This window comes from Uloborus diversus, chromosome 2 (assembly GCF_026930045.1).
Source record: "Uloborus diversus isolate 005 chromosome 2, Udiv.v.3.1, whole genome shotgun sequence".
NCBI classification, from domain to species: domain Eukaryota; kingdom Metazoa; phylum Arthropoda; class Arachnida; order Araneae; family Uloboridae; genus Uloborus; species Uloborus diversus.
In genome coordinates this window covers 18464733-18485725 of record NC_072732.1, presented here as the reverse complement: position 1 = coordinate 18485725, position 20993 = coordinate 18464733, and the positions used below count along the sequence as shown (strand labels likewise).

General features: G+C 34.5%; 1 protein-coding gene across 1 annotated transcript in view; it reads left to right on the top strand.

Annotated features, from left to right (window-relative positions):
* Window positions 1–20993, top strand: part of LOC129216889 (uncharacterized) — a 214810-nt gene that overhangs the window by 34062 nt on the left and 159755 nt on the right. Inside the window, 1 exon segment of the mRNA XM_054851106.1 lies at window positions 16756–16869. Coding sequence (XP_054707081.1) covers window positions 16762–16869 — 108 coding nt within the window. The 5' untranslated portion in view covers window positions 16756–16761.

Below are 20993 nucleotides of genomic sequence, written 5' to 3'. Positions count from 1 at the left end.
TCATCCCCCCTCAATGCGTGAGTGGACGACTCCAAGGATCAATGATAGGGAATTCTTGTGGTCATAAGCCCCCTACAAAGAAATAAAATTTATAAAAGTTAACCGCTGGTCAAAAACTTTCTTTTTGAAGAAGTACTATTTCCATCCGTGTCTATCGCTCTACCTATGGATTGATCAATCTAACTCTATCTATAGCTATCTATAGCTATCTACATAGCTATCTACCTGTATATTTATACATCTTTTCCCCTATATAGTATCTATCTCTATCTATATCTACCTATCTGTACCAAAATATGGCAGTGTATATATCATAATCAGAGACTCATTTTAAATCGGTAAATACAAGAAAATTAGAAGATGCGGGGGTCTCTGCTGTGCTAATGTTAATGTATAATATCTATCTTTATCTATCTGCGTATCTATTTCTATGAATCTAAAACTATTTTTATCTTTTTATCTTTATTTCTAACTTTCTATGTAACAATATTTATCTATATGTATTTATCTACCTCTGTATAATCTCTGTACCTCTGCATCTATTTGTCTATTTCTACCTACGTCTATCTGTATATCTATATGCCTCTATATTTATCTCTCTCTCTCTCTCTCTCTCTAATATATATATATATATATATATATATATATATATATATATATATATATATATATATATAGTCTTTATCCATCCATTGAAAATTTCTCGCTACGTCGCTGCCAAGGATTATTTTTCTTCCCTGCTCTTTTCAATTACACCAAAAGTAAAATGGTTAAGAGCGAACTGTCCCTTTGAAGCACTTCCCCAAGTAAAAAATCTTCTTAGACAAGAGCTTTCCAAGCCTTTCCATAAAACAACGTCACTAATTCATTCATAAATTCATCGACATGAAACTGCTTTTAATTATCGAATGACAATGACCGATCTTTTTTAAGAACAGAAGCTGGACGCTGGATTGCGAGAAACGACACAAGGGATTCGGGAAAATGTCTTTTGTGTATAGGGTCATCGCATGGTCAGGAAGCGAGAGTAACCGAAGACCTTGGTCTCTTCTTCAAAGGTCGTCTTCTTAACAATTAAAAGACGCAAAGATAATCGTTTGGCCGAAGAGAGGTTACAACCCTTTGTTCCTTCCTTTATTGAAGATGAGTTTTTGTCTTCGTGATTTGGCAACGCAAGAAATGAGCGGCTCGTGCCTTCCATTTCGTTGAGTTTCGTTTTTGAATATTGGTGTGTTAGTGGTTTTGTAAGGAAAATGTCATTGGGTATTTTGCATAATCAAGTTGACTGGTATTTGATGATTTTACATGCCAGACGTCCCGGTTTGACCGGGACAGTCCTGGTTTTCAGACAAAATTCCTTTGTCCCGGCCGGTTTACTTCACGTCCTGGAAAATGATAATTTGACTTTAGGTGTCCAAATTTTTTAAAAATAATTAACTGTGAAGGATTATTTTGGATGATTACTTTGTCATTTGCAACATTAATATGAAAAATTGATACTGAATTAGCTTTTGAAGGTTTTTACAACAATTTTAAAACCAAAAGAGTTCTAGGTTATGAAAAGTACATGTAAATATTGTTAATTTTTTTCCTTATTCAAAGTGTTTCTCTTTTCTTAAGTAACTTGAAAATATTAACATGTAGGAAAACAATGTTCAAATTTATCTGATTGGGACAAGTATTATTACTCTTCGTTTTGGTTCATAATTTAGTAACCATTTATTCATAGCATTGGGAATGAATTACCCTCTAAAATACTCTAAAAACCAGCCAAAGGTGTGAACCCTTTCGAATACTCGCGATACTAGAGGGAGGGGGGCGGGGGTTCTCTTCCGATGTCCCGGTTGCACATTTCAGAAATCTGGCAAGCCTAATCTTACATATTGGACGTTTTGGGGAGTTATGTCTAAACTTTGTGGATAACTTAATTATTTATAATGAAATGTTGTTATTTTTGTGTAACTATTAATTAATTAATAACACTCCTTTGGTCCCAGTCCCTTTGAATTGGAACTGCACTGTATTTGCCTCTAAATGAGGGACACTCTGTTTAAGGGACAGTCACTGAGAAAAAAATACAGAAATTAATGCAAAGAAATATTGAATTAACTGGAACTTAAGGTTATTTGTTGTCTAAAAATTGACAGGTGAGAATATGACATTACCATGTCAGAGCAAGTGAATGCTCTGAACTTCTTGCTGAAAACATGCTTGCTTTTGCTCTTATTAATTTACTAGTGATACCCGCACGGCTTTGCCCGTAATAGAAAAATCAAAAGGTCTTTTGGTTCGCCTGTATATTTACAAATAATGTATGGTGAATTTTCTCGCCAGTTGGCTTGTGCCCATCTTACGGTTCCACGTTATGATAATTTCGTGTCTCGCCAATTGGCTTGTGCCCATGTTATGGTTCCACGTTATGATAATTTTGTAATTTACTCTTCTATCTTATGATATTTTTTTTTAATTAAAATTTGAACAGAAAAAGAACCACATCGAATTTTCAAAAAATCGCTTCGAGGTGCACACCCCCATGGTACATACTAACTTTGTGCCAAATTTCATGAAAATCGGCCGAACGGTTTAGGCGCTATGCGCGTCACAGACATCCTACAGACATCCAGACATCCTCCGGGCAGAGAGACTTTCAGCTTTATTATTAGTAAAGATTCGTGTAGGCTCAGCGCCGGCCAATGACAAGCTTACTTTAGAAAACTTGAAATAGGAAACTAATTTATATTGTATTGCTTTGTAAATTTTATGAAGTCAAACTAATCCATGTAACGAATTGCTTCAAAATAATTTCTGTAGTAAGTTACAAAACTTTGCCAATACCAAATATTTTTTTTTTCAAATTAGTTTTTAAAAGAATAAATTTATTAATTTGAATAATTTTTAATTCCGCATGAAATATTTTCAGTATTTCTTCTAAAATATAACAGTTTTCGTTTGTTATAAAATTATACTGAGTAAATACGCTGCATGCATTAACTCATATACCTCCAAAAAAGGGACATCTCTTTTAAAGAGACAAAATGTTCACTGCTCAGTCCCCTTAGTCAACAATTAAATTAACTGATGTAAACAATAAAGTTGAACATTTGTCTGAAAAAAAAAACTTTTGCTCTTATGCAATATTTAGGTCTCCCGCATAGTACTCCAAAATTCGGGTTTTCTAAAGTTAAAAGTTGGATTTTTCATTATGAACAAATTAAACACATTCAGAGGAATAAAAAATGTTTCTGACACTACTCCTGCTGGTTCGTATGTAAAATGACCTTCTGAATCTAAATATGTGCATGCTTCCCTTAAGCCAGAGAAGAAGCTTTTGCAACAAAAATGGCTGATTTGACACAAGCCAGAATTGTTTCTCTTTCCTATGTACTGCTGCCATTTAGTAATATGAATTGAAGTTATAATCTTTAAAATTAATGTACATTCAGTTGGTATATAGCCTTCGATTTTTAAAAAAATCGGATACGAGTCTTTTTTTAGGACATTTTTGTTGGAAGTGCCAATCACTGGTGCCGTGCCAATTACTGGAGATGTTACCCTACTAGTATGTGGGGTATCTGTGGGTCTATAGAAACAATATTTTTTACCTACTTCAAAGTTTGAAAAATTAAAAAAAATTTCCCGGTACACCTTAGTATGTAGCATATCCTTGACAATGCAAAATATCGAAAGGAGGCAAAATAAGTGCAGATATACTTTTTTCTGTTTTTTCAAAATAGGATTCAGGTCAGACAGAACACGTTTTCAGTTCAAAAAATAACAATTGAAAACATTTAAAGTTTTTGTACTCTTTTATTTAATGAAGCAGTTTTTTTTCCATAAAATATTTTCTACGTTATGTACTACTATCCTTCATATGAATTCAATAACAGACTTCATTGTCATATCATCCAAAGAAAAAAAATGCCTGTTCCGCTTCTTACGTAAAAAAAACTAAACGTTTTGTTCAATTTTCACGTTCGATTTAGTACTTCGAAGATGCGCATTTTTTTTTCGTCAACTATTTTTTTTTTAATGCATCCGTCAGCTCCGTGAAAGCGGACGACATTTTTCCACTCTATTAATCGGGTAAAGTGCGAATTGATATGCGTTCGAGTGTTTCTTTTTTTCTCTCCCGTGACATTTTGTTTCTTCTGTGAAGAGGGAGGTCTGAATCTAAGGATGTCCATTGATGTCTATCAAGCGTGGATTGTGTTTATTAAGATGGCGAAAATTCAGATTATTAACCCAAACAATTGGCACAGTCCATTCGTTCTACAGCTGTTGAGGCGAAGGAAGAATATCCATAGATACTTCAGTGCCAACGCCGAATACTGCACTGGGGAGCGATTGTTTGACTGTCTTAGATCTCCGATTTGTTTTTGGCAAAACAAATGAGAGTGAAATGAAAGAGTATATGAGTCCAAAGAAAAAAGAAAAAGATATCAGTTTTATTAAACTTCCATGTCAGGTTTTTAAGTTACAAAGGGCTGAAAACGACAGATTCAATAAATATATTTAAAAAAAAAATAAAGGACAAAAAAAGGGGTTGATGGTAACAACGTTATTCATTCATTCCAACGTTATTCATCGCGTTTTTAAAATTAGTAAATTTATTTTATTTGTTTTGAAAACGATAAATCTTTTTGCATCTTATTAATTCTATTTCCTTTTTACTTTATATATATATATTTTTAATTTTTTAAGTGAAAAGAAAAACGAATTAAGTAATTTTCATTTTTGCTGACGGTACATATACATATTTTTCATTTTATTATTGGTTCTTTGTTTGTCAATAAGTTTATAATATCTCGTTGATTCTTTCTCTTCTTTTTTTTTCTTTTATAATTTTTTTTCCAAACTTTTTGATTTATATTTCTGCAGGCAATTTTTTTTTCCACTTATTTTATTTGTTACTAGTGGCACCCGCACGGCTTCGCCCGTAATAGAAAAATTAAAGGTCTTTTGGTTCGCTTGTATATTTACAAATAATGTATGGTGAATTTTCTCGCCAATTGGCTTGTACCGACGTTACGGTTCCACGCTATGATAATTTCGTATCTCGCCAATTGGCTTGTGCCCATGTTACGGTTCCACGTTATGATGATTTCGTAATTTATGATAGTTTTTTCTTAAAATTGGAATAAAAAAAGAACCACATCGAATTTTCGAAAAATCGCTCCGAGGTGCACACCCCCATGCTACATACTAACTTTGTGCCAAATTTCATGAAAATCGGCCGAACGGTTTAGGCGCTATGCGCGTCACAGACATCCTACAGATATCCTACAGACATCCAGACATCCTCCGGACAGAGAGACTTTCTGCTTTATTATTAGTAAAGATTTTACATTTTTGCAGGCGATGAATTTTCCCGCATCTTCTTGTTGATTTTTTTTTTCTTTTGTTCATGTATTTATTTTTACAGACGATAAATGCTTTTCCCTCCCCCCCCCCCGAATTTTTAAGAGGAATTTTCAAAATCACATCAATTTGTGCTTGACGTTTCATATTTGAATTGCACACAAAACCTCCGTATCTCCAACCGTCTGCCAACTGCACGTAACCCGTTTCACTTTGCACCTAATAATTTTAGCAATAAATCCACTTTCCCTTCAGACGACAGACGATGAGGGGATTATCGTCTGCGCGACCTTCCGGCACGCGAGGTCGTCCTCCCCTCTCGACGGGAAACAACTTGCGCGTTCCATTGTCCGCACGCGCACCGGCGGGGTTTCCGGCCGAACGTGACTCCTCGACCGGCGATGTCGCAAACCCCTCAGACGATTGTGTGGGTGATGCCCACTTGCGACATCCAGCGTTTTTTAATTTCGTGAGCAATCACCCCGTGTTCCGTTTTGTTGTTCCATTTGGCAAGCACGTCGACACCAGTGTCAATCCCATTCGAATTGATAAACGGTCGTTCTTCTTCCATTTCATTGGAATGCTTGTCTAATGACGTGTCCATTGTTTCTTCAGCGGGCACCATGTTGTGATTGTTATTTACATTTAAAAAAAAAAAAATTGCTGAAACAAGTGATTCAGTTTTTCGATTTCTAACGTCTGTACCAACAGACTATCCTGCCAGAAGCAGGGCCTGATAACTCATGGGCATCCATAAGAGGAGGGGGGTGCATAGGGGGCTCGATTTTTCCTCTAAACAATAGAAGGGCCAATTTTAAAGGTAAAATTTGTGTATAAATATCAAAACATTTCAACAACGACCATTAATGAACGAGTGTTATTAAAAACTTTAATATAATTTTATTTTATTCTACACTAAATTTAATTTTGTAAGAATGCGTTTTAGTTAACAAATTTGCCTTCTAAGGAGAATGAAAATTCGTTTTGACACTAGGATTGGAAGCATTATGTTCCTTAACGCCACTAATTGTTGTAAAACGTGTCCAAGATTATAACAGCGACAACAGTGACTTGAAATGCCGATTAAAATATGGACAATAATACCTAAAATTATTCATTACAATGAGGACAACAGGTCCCGAAAATTCCCATTGAAATAAGGTAAAAAGAAAGAAGGAATAGGGTTGTTTCCTTCAGTCAAAAGTGTACTTTTTGTCACTGAAATTGATAGAATAAGCAAAGAAAAAAAAAAAAATAACATGGACCCAGAAAATACTTTAATTTTCCCAACAGTTATTTTCTAATTAGTTTTTAAAATGTCCGATTTTTGAAACAAGGCGTGGTCTTGATGACGTCACAAATGATGCACTTTGCCGCATCTTTCTACCGCGATTCCACGTTATGATGATCAAGAAGCGAATTAAAATTGCGCACTACGCTTGCTATCAACCATATCGTTGCCAATACACGTGAGTAAAGATGCGAATTAAATATTTTGCTCTGTGAATGGCAACACAAAATGGCATTTCATCATTTGTGATGTCATCGGACAGAAGCATAAACATTGAAAGCGCGCCGATTCAAATAATTTTTTCTTAATATTAAACTCAAACAAATTATTTAAAAAATGGTCAGATCCTATGTTTTTAAGCATGATCTTTCAGAAAAAAATACTTTTAAAATTTTGGAAACAACCCCATTTAGTAGGTAGAAAAAAAAAATCCTTCAATTAAAGTCTTAAACCTAAACAAATTCTTAGCCCCCCCCCCCCCCTCCCCTCTCAAACTACACATGTGGAAGCCCATGTCTTAGCCAGCAAACTAGATCGCGGCCTAGAGCCCCGCAACATCTTGTTCTTCCTCTGCCCCCCCCCCCCCAAATGAACTTCTTATGATATGAATAACCCTTCCCTCTCCCCCCCCCCCCTCTGCCATGGAAAATTCTGGCTGCACGTTTGTGTGTATGGGTGGGTGTATTTTGATGGAAACAATACAGTCAATAAAGCCACAAAGTTTCAAATTATTATTTATTTATTTATTTTTATCTTATTTATTTATTTTTTTGCACTTTAAACAATGCAAAACAAAAAGTGAGCTTTTGGATAAAAGTATAATAATTTTCAATTTTTGTGCTTCATTAAAGTTAATATTTATTAATTTATGCTCAATACAAAGGTATTTTTATCTTATTACTGTGTGTGTATGTGTAGTTTGTTCGTTTAGTTATTTATAGAATAGACTCTCCTCATCAGTGGCGTAGAGAGAAATTTTTGTTGGAGAGGGGGAGGGGTCTGTCATATGTAGTTTTTCGAAATCAAAGGCCAAAAAGCGCAACATTAGGCCTTTGCATGTGTGTTCATACATATTATTTTGTTGCTTCATAGGAAAGGGAAGGGGGGGAGCATGAACCATCCTCCTTGGCTACACCACAAGCAAGAGAACAAATTGTATTGTTTTAGATTACAGTAAATAGAAAAACATTACTTTGTCCTAATTCGTTTCAATTAAACGATATAGTTCGAACTTAGTAAAGGGTGTCCCAAAATTAACGCAAGATTTGAATTTGTCACCATTTTTTCCATAAATTGTTGGCAGCCATGAAAAAAGAACAATTTGACAGTTGAAAGTTTAGGGTTAGTAAAAATGGGGTGTTATTGTACCATACAGCTAGAGAGAGTGAAACATTTCAATGACTGCATTAGGCATTTCCTGGTCGCGTACTCTCATTTCGGTCATCAGAATTGGCACCCTAGATCGTGTGATTTAACATTATTAAATTTCTTCTTATGGGGTTATTTGAATTCAAAGGTCTATGTCAACAAGCCCACAACCACCCGTTCATTACCGTGTTGCGGTACCGAGCGCCAATAACAGTAACTGCTTGACCAGCCTCAACTTTCATTATTTTTGAAACAATTATTCAATAATGAAAGCGCGTTATTGTATCGTATAACGCTCCATTTTCGATTACCCTAAACTCTCAGCTATCAAATTGTTCTTTTTTCAGGGTTGCCAACTATTTATTGCAAAAATGGCGGCAAATTCAAATCTTGCGTTAATTTTGGGACACCCTTTATAACCGACTTTTGGCGTGGTCATCGGTCAAGAGCAGCGTTTCAAAACATATTCAGCATTCATCCGAGCAATTACATAGTATTTCCGGTCCATATCGCGGAGAACGTTATTAACGGAAAACTATCTCTTTCCCCCAACAATAACTAATCTGTGAGAGGGGTGGATCGGCGTCCTGCGTAACTGGGGCATCGCACAGAACTGAGATCTGAGGAGATCTGGATCATGACTAAAACCGAGGGGATAAGGGCGAGTTCCGATCACGATATGGGACGTTAAAAATAAATTTTGATGGAATCAATTGCCAAACACGATTACATTCGGTGAATTTCCCCACATACGCCTTCTGAAACATTCAACGGGTTATTTTTTTTTTCATCAAGCAATTGGACAACGACTCGTTTTATTTGCGTTAGGAATAGAATCACGAATTCTCCTGATCATCTAAAACGGACAGCATCATTCTTGGTGTCTGTTTTAAGAAGTATCTTAGTCATAAAGAAAACAAAAAAGTATATTTTAATGCTATCTTCTTTATCTTTACTAATAATAAAGCTGAAAGTCTGTCCGGAGGATGTCTGGATGTCTGTGACGCGCATAGCGCCTAGACCGTTCGGCCGATTTTCATGAAATTTGGCACAGAGTTAGTTTGTAGTGTGAGTGAGTGTGTGCACCTCGAAGCGATTTTTCGAAAATTCGATGTGGTTTTTTTTTTCTATTCCAATTTTAAGAACAAAAATATCATAAGATGGACGAGTAAATTACGAAATTATCATAACGTGGAACCGTAACATGGGCACAAGCCAATGGGCGAGAAAATTAACCATACATTATTTGTAAATACAGGCGAACCAAAATATCTTTCAATTTTTCTATTACGGGCAAAACCGTGCGGGTATCACTAGTTACTAATAATAAAACTGAAAGTCTGTGTATCTGGATATCTGTTACGCGGATAGCGCCTAGACCATTCGACCGATTTTCATGAAATTTGGCACAAAATTACTTTGTAGCACGAGGGTGAGCACCTTAGACTCGATTTTTTGAAAATTCGATTTTGTTCTTTTTCTATTCCAATTTTAAGAACATTTTACCGAGCAAATTAGGATAACGTGGACTAGCAAGTTACCATAACTTGGACTAACAAACTACCATATGCGACCATGGGCGAGCAAATTAACATAGCAAATTGGCGAGAAATTCATCTTCCGTTATTTTAGGCAAACCAAATGACCTTTTAATTTTCTACTACAGGCAAAGCCGTGCGGGTACCGCTAGTATATAATATATGTCATCAGTTCAATTTCGCAACGTATCGGTTACCGGAACACCGATCCGGTAATGGTGTTCCAAGAAAACCTCTCCCCATTTTTTCCTTTCGCATAAGTTATGTTTCAATTAAAATTTCCCTCAATTTTTATTTTAACATTACTTAATCCTTTAAGCACTATTAACTTTGTGGTAGAGTGGGGAATTTTTTCAAACATAAAAATATCGAATGGCGACTAAATAACACGTATGCCATTTTTTTTTGAAAATGGGTTCCGTAGGTTTTGTGTAAAACTTTTAAAGGGCAATGCATAAATAACATGTGTACGTCGAATGCTTTGAAAACATGGTCCATAGATTTTGTATAAAACTATCAAATGTTGACAAAATAACATATGTGTTAAATTTTGTGAAAATAAGTTCAGTAGATGTTTTGTCAATGGATAGGACGGGGTGTCTGTGTCGTATGGTTCAGTAGTGATGCAAAGCTGAAATTATTTTTAAAAATTCATATAGTATGTCCTTTTCAAGTCAGAAATATTTAGATGATTAATGACATTCTTATATTTGATCTTTAACTAAAACAACTAAAATACAATCTTGAAGAAAAGTAGAAGCATGGCAATATGAATGCAGATGCATTTCATTTGCGATGTTTTCAAAAGAAATTACAGTATTTTTTTTTTTAATTTTATTTCTTCTTCCTCAAGGATTAGGCATGTAGCCTGTTCCGGCTTCTTGGTCGCCCCACCGCTTCCTGGGCCTACCACGGTCTCGTTTGCCCCTTGGTCTGTAATAAAAGGCAGCTCTTGGAAATCTCCCTCGTGCCATACGTCGAACATGGTTTTTTCAATCGTTACGATGTTCCGCAATTTTTTCATTGAGACTGAATATCTGTAATTCCCTACGAATTGATTCATAGGGAATTACAGATTATTATTATTATTATTATTATTATTATTATTATTATTATTATTATTATTATTTTGACTTTTATTCGATATTATAAAATAAATTTATTCTTTAAGGAAGACATACGTATCACCTATGGTCCTTAATGGGTTAACCCTTAATAACCCGGCGGAATGTCTCAGAATACCATCTAGAAATCTCGATATAAAAAGTTAATTTTTCAAACTTGATAAATAAGATTTTCAAACTTGAAAAAAAAGTTTTTCAAACTTGAAAAGTAAGTTTTTCAAAGTAAATTGCTGAATTCAAAACAAAAACAGTATTATTTCACGTTTAAAAAGAAAAAAAGAAAAACGGCTACTAACAAGAATGACTATATTTAATCAAAATATTTAAAAAATTGATAATTAAATTGTTATGATTTTATCTTGATGTTTTCATGTAAAATCTTCGACGCAAACCTTCACTGCGTTTTTCGCCATTTTTTTCAGTGTACTATCATTGTGTACTAAAAAAAAAAAAGAAAAGAAAACAGAAACAAATAAATAAATAAATAAATAAAAATTAATTTGAATTTTGACACCTGGGAATTCAAATTATGTTTTTCGCAATCACGAGTGTGTGTGTAGGTGTCTGTATGTATGCGTGTGTGTATGTGTTTGTGTGTGTAGGAGGTATGTGTAAATGTAGGCAAGTAAGTGACACAACCTGGAGACTGTTTTCGCTGTAGGAGCAGCATCGTGAGGCCGGTCGACGGTGGTGCTGCAGAGGGAGGCGGGGGGGGGGGATAAAATCATAGGAATTCAAAACAGTCAAATGAGAACAATAAGCAATGTGATTGCTCAAAGAAAAAAAAAAAAACAATCGTATGTTATCCTTTGTTGGTGCTATTACAACTTTAGGGAAAATGTATTGCCAGCATCATTATATACCATCATATCTCGTTTGCACTTGCGGCATTTCACAAAACGCAGCATTTACGAGTTGTTATCCTAGTACTATTGACTGCTGAAGTTGTTTCTTCCTTGTAGCGTTGCACTTCCTAACCACGTTTCTGTAATTGAAATCGATGCCACTCTAAATAGCACTTATCATTCACTTATCCTTGCTGATCTTTCACCTACCCCCATCACCACTGACTTCATCACGACGAAGCAAGATCGAGTTACTGAAATTGGCAAAAGAACTTATTCATGACGATAATAGAAACAAAGAAAATTGCCGTGCATCGGAAAGAATATTTAAGGCACTACAGACGATCGAATTAACCAACTGTTACTGATCTCACATAAAGATGGTGTTCAATAACGTCTGCCGAGTGTGAATCGTCCTGGAAGCTTCTAAGATAATTTGCATCTTTAAATTTTCGTGCTACTGCTAATCTCGAGCCGTGCATATATAATCGGAACTCGATTTCCATCATCTATTGTTTTCCGTCATATAGCAGGTGTGTTTTGTCCTCCTGGTAGTGCCGTCTGATCACGATCTTTAAGATCGAAGAACTTCTGGGGCTACAGTTTTGAGGGTCTTGATCCCTCTTTGATCGACTTTCGTGAAAATTTTCCAACGAGTAATTCTTTTGTCAGAATAAGTGTGAAATCATGGAGGCAACATTTCTCACATAGCGGGGTTCTGATAATGTTGCAAAAAGGTGAACACCTTACCTGATAATTTTCAGAGGCCAATCAGAAAGAAAAAAAATAATTTGAATTTTGACATCTTGAATTCAAATTGTTTTTCGTAGGCGTGTGCGTTTGTGTGTGGGGGGTATGTGTGTTTATGTGTAGGGGGTATGTGTATGTGTGTAGGCATGTGTGTTTGTGTGTGTGGTTGTGTGTATGAATGTGTGTGTGGAGGGGGGTATGTGTGTTTGTGTATGTAGGCATATGTGTTTGTGTCTGTGTGCAGGCATGAGTGTGTGGGTAGTTATGTGTGTGTGTATGTTTTTTTGTGTGTGTATGTGTAGGTGTCTGTATGTATGCGTGTGTGTATGTGTATGTGTGCGTGTGTGTGTGTGTACTTGTGTATGTATGCGCGTATGTGTAGGACATGGATGCAACCTGAAGACGGCTTTCGCTATAGGAGCAGCATCGTGAGGAGCCGGTCGACGGTGATGCTGCGGAGGGTTGCGATGGGAAAATAAAATCATAGCACGCCAAAAACAGTCAAATGAAAGCAATAAGCAATCGTGATTGCTCAAAAAAAAAAAAAAAAAATCGGTCTTGTTTCGTTGACAAAGTTTCTGTCTGGTGCCAGTAATCGGCAGATAAGTTTGACTGCAATCACTGATTCCTCGCGCTTTTAGTTAAAACCACGTTTTTTCACGCATGCGTTCATCATCTACATTAAGGTGGTTCAAAAATACTTGTAAAAAAAAGTTTCTCCCAGATAACAGGCCCTCCTCAATATTTTTAGACTTGTGAATAGTATGGACTGGAATATATATATATATATATAATATACTGGAAGAATTTTAGCTTCCTATTTCAACTGAAAGAGGGTGCTACCCTCTTCCCCAAACCTCATAAGTTTGTGGAAGGGAGTTAAAAAATACCTTGAACTGAAAAAACAATGCTACATATTTTAATATAGTACACTAGTAATATGCATATACATTGCAATAAAATAATGTAACGGATCCGCTGCGACTTCCAACTTTCTTGAAAGGACGACACAGTTCTTGATAAAAACACAGGAGCTTTATTTACACTATGTACAGAAGAAATCGTTAACAACTGCTAAATTAATCATCAGCAATTAAACAAATATCACTCAACACCGTAAACTCAACGGTTACACACGTATTTACTTCCAAATACGAAAACAACACAGCGAAATGCATCGCAATAAACAGAGCTAATACACTCTCAGTTCGAATTCTCAATCGAAACTGAACTTTTTATCACGCGGGACGCTTTTATAAACATCGAAAAGTTTCCACAACATTCTTACTGCTTCTCGAAATGCGTAGACCGTTATCAAATTTTATCAATGAACAAAAAAAAAAAAAAAAAAAAAGAAATAGGGGGTTCGTATACTTTAGCCGAATGTATAGGGGTTGTATATTCATTACGGGAAACTATTTACAGGTTACGTTACTACAATAATTACTATTTACAGAATTTGTAACAATAATTATTTACAAAAAAACAGCTGAGGAAATTAAATGTTTCTAAATTTGTGGCATTTTGTATGCTACAGCTAATGTTAAATTAAGGGGTCATTGAGCACCCTCTTAAAATTTGAGTAAGAAGCTAAAAACTTTTACAGCAGAATACTATTAGTAAGTCTAAAAGAAACAGGGGGTGTCCTGGACTCTAGCTGAAAAAAAGTTTTTTTGAACCACTCTAATCTACATGCAGTCGACTCTCGATTACTCGAAGTCTTATAACTTGAATATTCCTTTATCTCGAAGTTTTCTTTCGGTCCCAAAATAGTTTACTGTTTTTAACACAAAGTTGTCACTATGTCTCGAATGTCCTTTTAAGGGGTCAGTACCTTTCAAACATTTTTTTTTAAATTAAGAAAATTTTATATTTATTTGAAACCATAACATGCATACTTATTTCGTAATCAATAATTTATTTTCAAAATTTAACAATATTGCTTTTTTTTTAAATTCAAAAAATTGAGGAAAATTTTAATTTTCAGAAATCCCTAAGGCTTTTTTATTTTTGCACTAATTCAAAAAATGTTTTTTGCTAAACGATCACTATAATCATCTCTAAAAATCTGTGCATTCATTTGCTTATGTGTTTATTAGAAAATTTTCTGTGATTAATTATGTAAAAAATCTAATCTTTTTTAAAACAATTGTTTTTTTAAAGTTTTAACATGCTCTAAGCATTTGAGTAATTTATAAAATGCTTATCCAATGCACAGTTTTGTGAAATATGTTATCCCAATTGCAAAAAGTATTACTTTAAAGCTGTATCTTTAATAGAAAAAAAAAATCCTTAGGTATTCTAATGACATGAAAACACTAAAAAACCATCATCGAGAAAAAGCAATTTAAAGTTTTTCTTTTGCACAAAAACACATAGCGAGCATGGCCTAAAACCAGGGCTGCGGAGTCGGAAGGAAAATAGCCGACTCTGACCCCGACTCCGACTCCGGGGTTTCGAAACACCCGACTCCGACTCCAACTCCGACTCCGGCTTTTTTATTTATTTATTTTTCAATTCAACCCCTATCCCCCTCATCAGAAGGGAGGAAAACCTCTATACAGAGATTGAAATATTAATTTGTTTCTTATGAAATTTAAGCGCTGTATTTTTTTTGTAAAATTAAGAAGTATACAACGTCAGAAATTGAATTTGAAAATCAAATTGTTCCAATAATTACGATTTTAAAATTGAAATCACATAATCATCCTATTGTTAAAAAAAATTGAAAAGGTTTAACTTGCTCCCCATTAATGTTTAACGAATAGATGTTGATCAAATCGTGTGATTTTCAAAAACGCTTTTTTTGCTAAGTCAAAAAACCTTTCTAGAGCGAGGGCGGTCCGCTCCGGCCGAGATCCATCTGGTGGGTGACACCTCAAGTATATTTCAGAGTTTATAAAAACAATACACATACTTTAATTCTGAAAAAAAAAAATCCCCAATAAATTTGAAATTATATTTCATCTATAAAATTTCAACGAAAATAAGGCACTATACTTGTATTGAGGGAAAATATGGGGTACATGTACGCTTGGAGAAAATTTTACAGAAAATGCGGCAATATACAGCTTTGTACAAATAGCTTTTCTTTTTCCTATAATTATTCCCTCAATTTTTAATTTTAATTTTACTGACTGCTTTAGAATTAATCTTGAAATGAAGATTTTAAGATTAACTGCAATTATTTGAGTGTTGTTACCAAGATATTTGTTCTATTTGATACTTTTGTTGAGAATCAAGCTTGTAGATGTGTTCCTTAAATTGAAAAGACAGATATATTTTATCATGTCTTTTAGATTTGCGCCTTTGCACGCCAACACTAAGTTGAATTACAGAACACCGTAAGATACCTCTCGAACTACGGGCTCCAACTTGCTCAAGGGGTACATTCCTTTTACAATTTTATAACTGAGGTCGAAGTAAAAAAAATGTTATTATTGTTGTTTTAAAGTGATTTAAAAAAAATTATTATTGTTGTTTTAAAGTGATTAAAAAAATATAAAATGTTAGGTAAGAAAACCGTGCTCACAGTTGCTATTATTTCAAGAATGTTGAAAAACAAGCAAACTAGGGAACAGCGTAGGTAGCTATTACAGAAAATTCGATGAACAATCAAGCCAGCTGGTTATTAATGACAGTTGTTTTCTTATTAGTAGGCTTTTATACATGTAATCGAATCAACTGGTAGTCAGTTTTTCAAAAAATGCCAGGAGAGTCAGCGAAAATTAAAGAAAAAAAAGTAGACCGGAGTCGGAGTCGGAGTCGGCATATTTTCTACCGACTCCGACTCCAACTCCTTTACGCCAAAATCAGTCCGACTCCGACTCTTCGACTCCGACTCCGACTCCACAGCCCTGCCTAAAACCACTCATAACTTTTTTAATATTTGAACTAAAGCAATGAAACTTTTCCTCTGTGTTCAGAATAGTTTCTAGTTTTGTAATAAGCTATAAAAAATTTTTTGATCGTTTCATCATTTTTGAGGTATTGTAACCCCTTAAAGATGGCAATTGTAATTTTATTATAAGCTATTATTTAACTATACATTACTATGCTTAGGAAGACATTTTCTCGACAGTCCAAAGGGTGACGTGATATTGAAGTTTGACTGTAATTTGAGTGTATACATCTTCAAATCATAAGTCTGTCTGGAGTGCTATAAATGTGAATTGATTTCTCTTGTATAGTTTCATTTAGCGAACATCCTCGAGTTTAATAATTTTTAAATAAAAAGTGTAAAAAATATTAGAGTAATATTTTTTTCTTTTGTGTTTCATTATGTTTTATAGGCTAGTCGCAAATGTTATTAGATATTATTTATGGTTATCTTAATCAAACTAGTTTTTATTTTAGGTTGCTTAGTAGTAGTATACTTTTCTCTATACTTAGTACATAGCTTGCTTGCTTTTTTTTTTTAAATCTTGTTGTATTCATCTAGTTTTGTACTTTGTCTAAGAGTCACTTGTCATTATTTGCAGGGTGGAATGATAAGCAGGCGAAAGATCCTGTCCCGTTCTAGGGACGAATTAAATGTGGATCTGGGCCTCGAAGAAGACGAAGATGCTTGGTTTACAAAAGAGAGACTTTATAGGGTGAGTGTTTTAGTTTCTCTAGAAGCACTAACGGCTGAATGCATATCATGTTCATATCATGTACCAAAAAATATCGTGAAGCGCACATATCTCTCTGGGGCAATAAATGTCAAAATGCAATAAATACACGGGTCTCTCTTTCTGATGAATAAAGTACTACGAATGTCTGTTACAAGTAAAATCTATATATATAAAAATGAATGTTTGTCTGTATGTCATCCATGAACTCAAAAACTACCCGGCAGATTTGGCTGAAACTTTCACCGTTTGTTATTTTTGGTACTGGGAATGTTTATAGACCAGTTCGAAAAAAATCCGATCGATAGTTCCTTTTTTATTCCAATTTAAGTCACAATCCATTGGATAAATACGAACAAAATGATCGGCTGCAGAAATTAATTCGCGTGAAAGATCTCATTGATAAGAAGTTAGCTGTTGCCACTTTTCTTGAGTTTGAACAAATAAATTCTTTCTTTATTGTTTTATGGCTTTTCATGCAACGGGGGGATTTAAAACTTTTTCTATTTGATCTTTTTAGCGATGGATTGATCTTGCAAACTGCGTGAGTACAAAATTTGAGTCTAGTCCCGGCTTCACTTGTTACCTGGACCGATTATTATGAAAATTGCTATATATATGTATTTTTCCACGGAGAAGGTGCATAATATGCTCATTGAAGCCACTCGCCACCAGGTGGCACTGCAGAGTAGCAACTTCTGTCCCGTTCAACCGATTGTCATGAAAATCAGTATAATGATGTATTTTTTTGTTGGCGTAGCAACGCGCGTCGGGTACAGCTAGTTGCTTCATGAAAATGGAGAGTAATAAAAGAATGGAATATTGACTTCAATAATTATTATATGGATGTTTCCATGATGACTACAGATACTCAAAGATTTTTTTTTATACAGCGTTTCTTCTATTACAATTCTTTGGAATTTTGAAAAAATAAAAAAATTCTTTTCTTTGATGAAGAAAGTCAAATTCTTCCAATTTTATATAAAAAAAGTAGTTTAATTTAAAAAAAAAAGGCACTCACCAGCTGCAATACGCAAGAAGTAACTACTATATTTGGTAAGAGCATTCTAATCCCTCGATATACTTTTTTTAGTCTTGCCATTCCATAGCACAAACAAATAACACCTAATGTAATTGAATTAAATTATGGCAAATAAATCTAACAACATATACAGAATACTGATAACGATGGCCGATAAATATTGACTGCATTTCATGAGAATATTCTACAGTATTGCCGTCCCAGAAACAAATTAATAGTGCAGGTATTAAAATAAGTAATGAAAAAAATGACTTTTTGCAGAAAATAATAAATTAATAGAAAATAAATGTAACGCACATCAGACGATTCGTTTATTCGGAACAGTAATCATACGGCTTAATCACAGATCGCTGTTTAAATAACTATCATGTTTTTTGAAGGCCAGTCCAGTCATTCTATAATCGATAAGCCTCATCATGTGTCCATTTTGAGCCAAAAAAAGGTAAATAATAAACGAAAACATAAAAAATAATAAATAAATAAATAATAAACAAATACGTAAAAAAATAATAAATAAATAAATAAAATAGGGAGACAATAAGTTAATTCGATAATGGCAAAGAAATAGAAAGTTTTGAAGACGATAAGTAGTTAATAGAAAATCAATATTAGGCACCGCAGACGATAAATTTACAAATAGCAGAAACATATAGTTTAATCACAGGTCGCTACTTGACCTTTGATTAAAACATCGTATTTTTAAGAGACCTTTCTTGTTCCTGACATCTCGTGATCACCAAATAAAGCCCCCATCATGTGTCCACTTTGAGAGTCACGTGCCGCCAACTGTTTCTTCACCCCACTGACTATCGACTGGGATCGACCTCACGTCTCTCGTCATTTTCATTTCACTTCCTTCCCATCCTCCGTGAAAGTGTCGGTAGTCGTGAAAATAAGCTGGAGAAAACACTTTTTTCTTTGCTTTTTTCATCTCGAGAGATGGCAACATCCTTGTCCCGCTACCCACGGTCGACCTTATTGCATGATTCACGTGACGCCTACCTGGGACGCCTCCTGATTCCGTGTATGCCTGCGAAAGTGGGGGCTCTAACCCTCGAAACACACCCGAAGATGCGCTCGAACTTTTGCATGCAAGCTGTTGAAGTGTCAGTTTGGGTGTTCGAAATGTGCGTTATCAAGGAAAACTAAACAGTCCTATTTTTCTCAAGTACCTCTATCGAGTAACCTTATTCCTAAATATGTCCGTAAGGACTTAAGTTCTTACAATGGGGTGGTTTCCTTCAGTCAAAAGTACTACTTTTAGTCATTGAAATGGATGGAATGAGCAAAAAACATAACATAGACCCAGAAAATACTTTCATTTTCCCAACAGTTTTTTTTTTTTTTTTGAATTTTTTTTTAAATGTCCGATTTTTTAAACAAGGCGTAGTCTTTATGACGTCACAAATCATCTTTCCACGTTATGATAATCAAGCAGCGAATTACAATGGGGTCGTTTCCAAAATTTTAAAAGTATTTTTTTCTGAAAGAGCATGCTTAAAAACATAGGATCTGACCATTTTTTAAATAATTTATTTAAGTTTAATAGTTTAAAAAAATTACTTAAATCGGTGCGCTTTTATTGTTTACACTTCTGTCGTGTGACATCACAAATGATGAAATGCCATTCAATGTTGCCATTCACAGAACAAAATATTTAATTCGCATCTTTATTCACGTGTATTGGCAACGATATGGTTGACAGTAAGCGTAGAGCGCAATTTTAATTCGCTGCTTGATTATCATAACGTGGAAACGTAGTAGAAAGATGCGCCAAATTGCGTCATTTTTGACGTCATAAAGACCACGCCTTGTTTGAAGAATCGGACATTTTAAAAAATTAATTTTAAAAAAAAACTGTTGGGGAAATAAAAATATTTTCCGAGTCCATGTAATTTTTTTTTTTGCTTATTCTATCCATTTCAATGACTAAAAGTAGTACTTTTCACTCAAGGAAACGACCCCATTATTTTGCATATAAAATATGTCGATATTCTACGATCCATCAAAATGATGCAACAAATCAATTCCAGGTCGTCGAAACAATGACGAAAATAGAATGTAAATAATAAAATAAGTTTTATTTTTTTCTCCCAAATACTAAAGTTAAATTCTATTCTCCAAATCCTAAATTTAGTTTCACTTCCCCTTTTCAAATGGCATTCCTTTGCTTCTATTTACATACTTCTCAAGAGTGCTCCATTTAAAATTGCTTAAGTGCCATTCTGAAGATAAATTGCTCAAAGCGGGCATATTATTTGAAAGGATAATCAGTCTGCATAAATCAATCAGATGATCAATCAAGTCTTCCACGCATTTCTCAAAATTGGTTATTACGAGTACTTTCTAGTTGTCAAACATTGTGTCAGACCGGATTATTGGAATAGCATATGACAGGACATTTCGCTCTGCTTTCAAAACGCCCACGGCTTATGAATCGTCTGAGAAATCTGCATTCGAGGGTATTATTTGTTCGCCAAATTGGCTGTCTTTCGTGGGACATTATTTTCGGCACTGATATTAGTGTGAGTAAGGCGGGTTGGTGCTTGCTTTATTGTCTTTGTCAGAAGAGTTATCCCGTTGAAGTTGAGCAGTAACAAACACATATCAAAAATTTATAAGAAATAATCATTTTTATTCAACTCATTCAGAGAATCTTAATTATCAATATTCAAATTTATGGACGTCATTCTTAAAATATTTTGCTTAAAGTGCTTCAGACATTTTCTGATAGTAATGTAATTATTTTCAAGGAGAAAATATGAAATGAAATCAAATGCTTATTATTCAAGAACTGGAAAATCGCCATCTAGGTGTAACGGTTGAAATTAGTTTCTACATTTGGACGAAGCCATTGCCTGTTTGATGACATTTTGGTGGTTGAAATTTTAACCCTAACTCCCTTGGATTAACCCTAAACTCCAGGAGATAGCGTTCATTGCTGGCCACTTTTTTGTTTCTTCACGCTCCTAAAATTAATTTTTTCAGTGAAACAGTAAAGTTAACTGATCCAGTTCAGCCTTGTCAAAATTAATCAAAAATATTATCAAATTCTCATGCTATG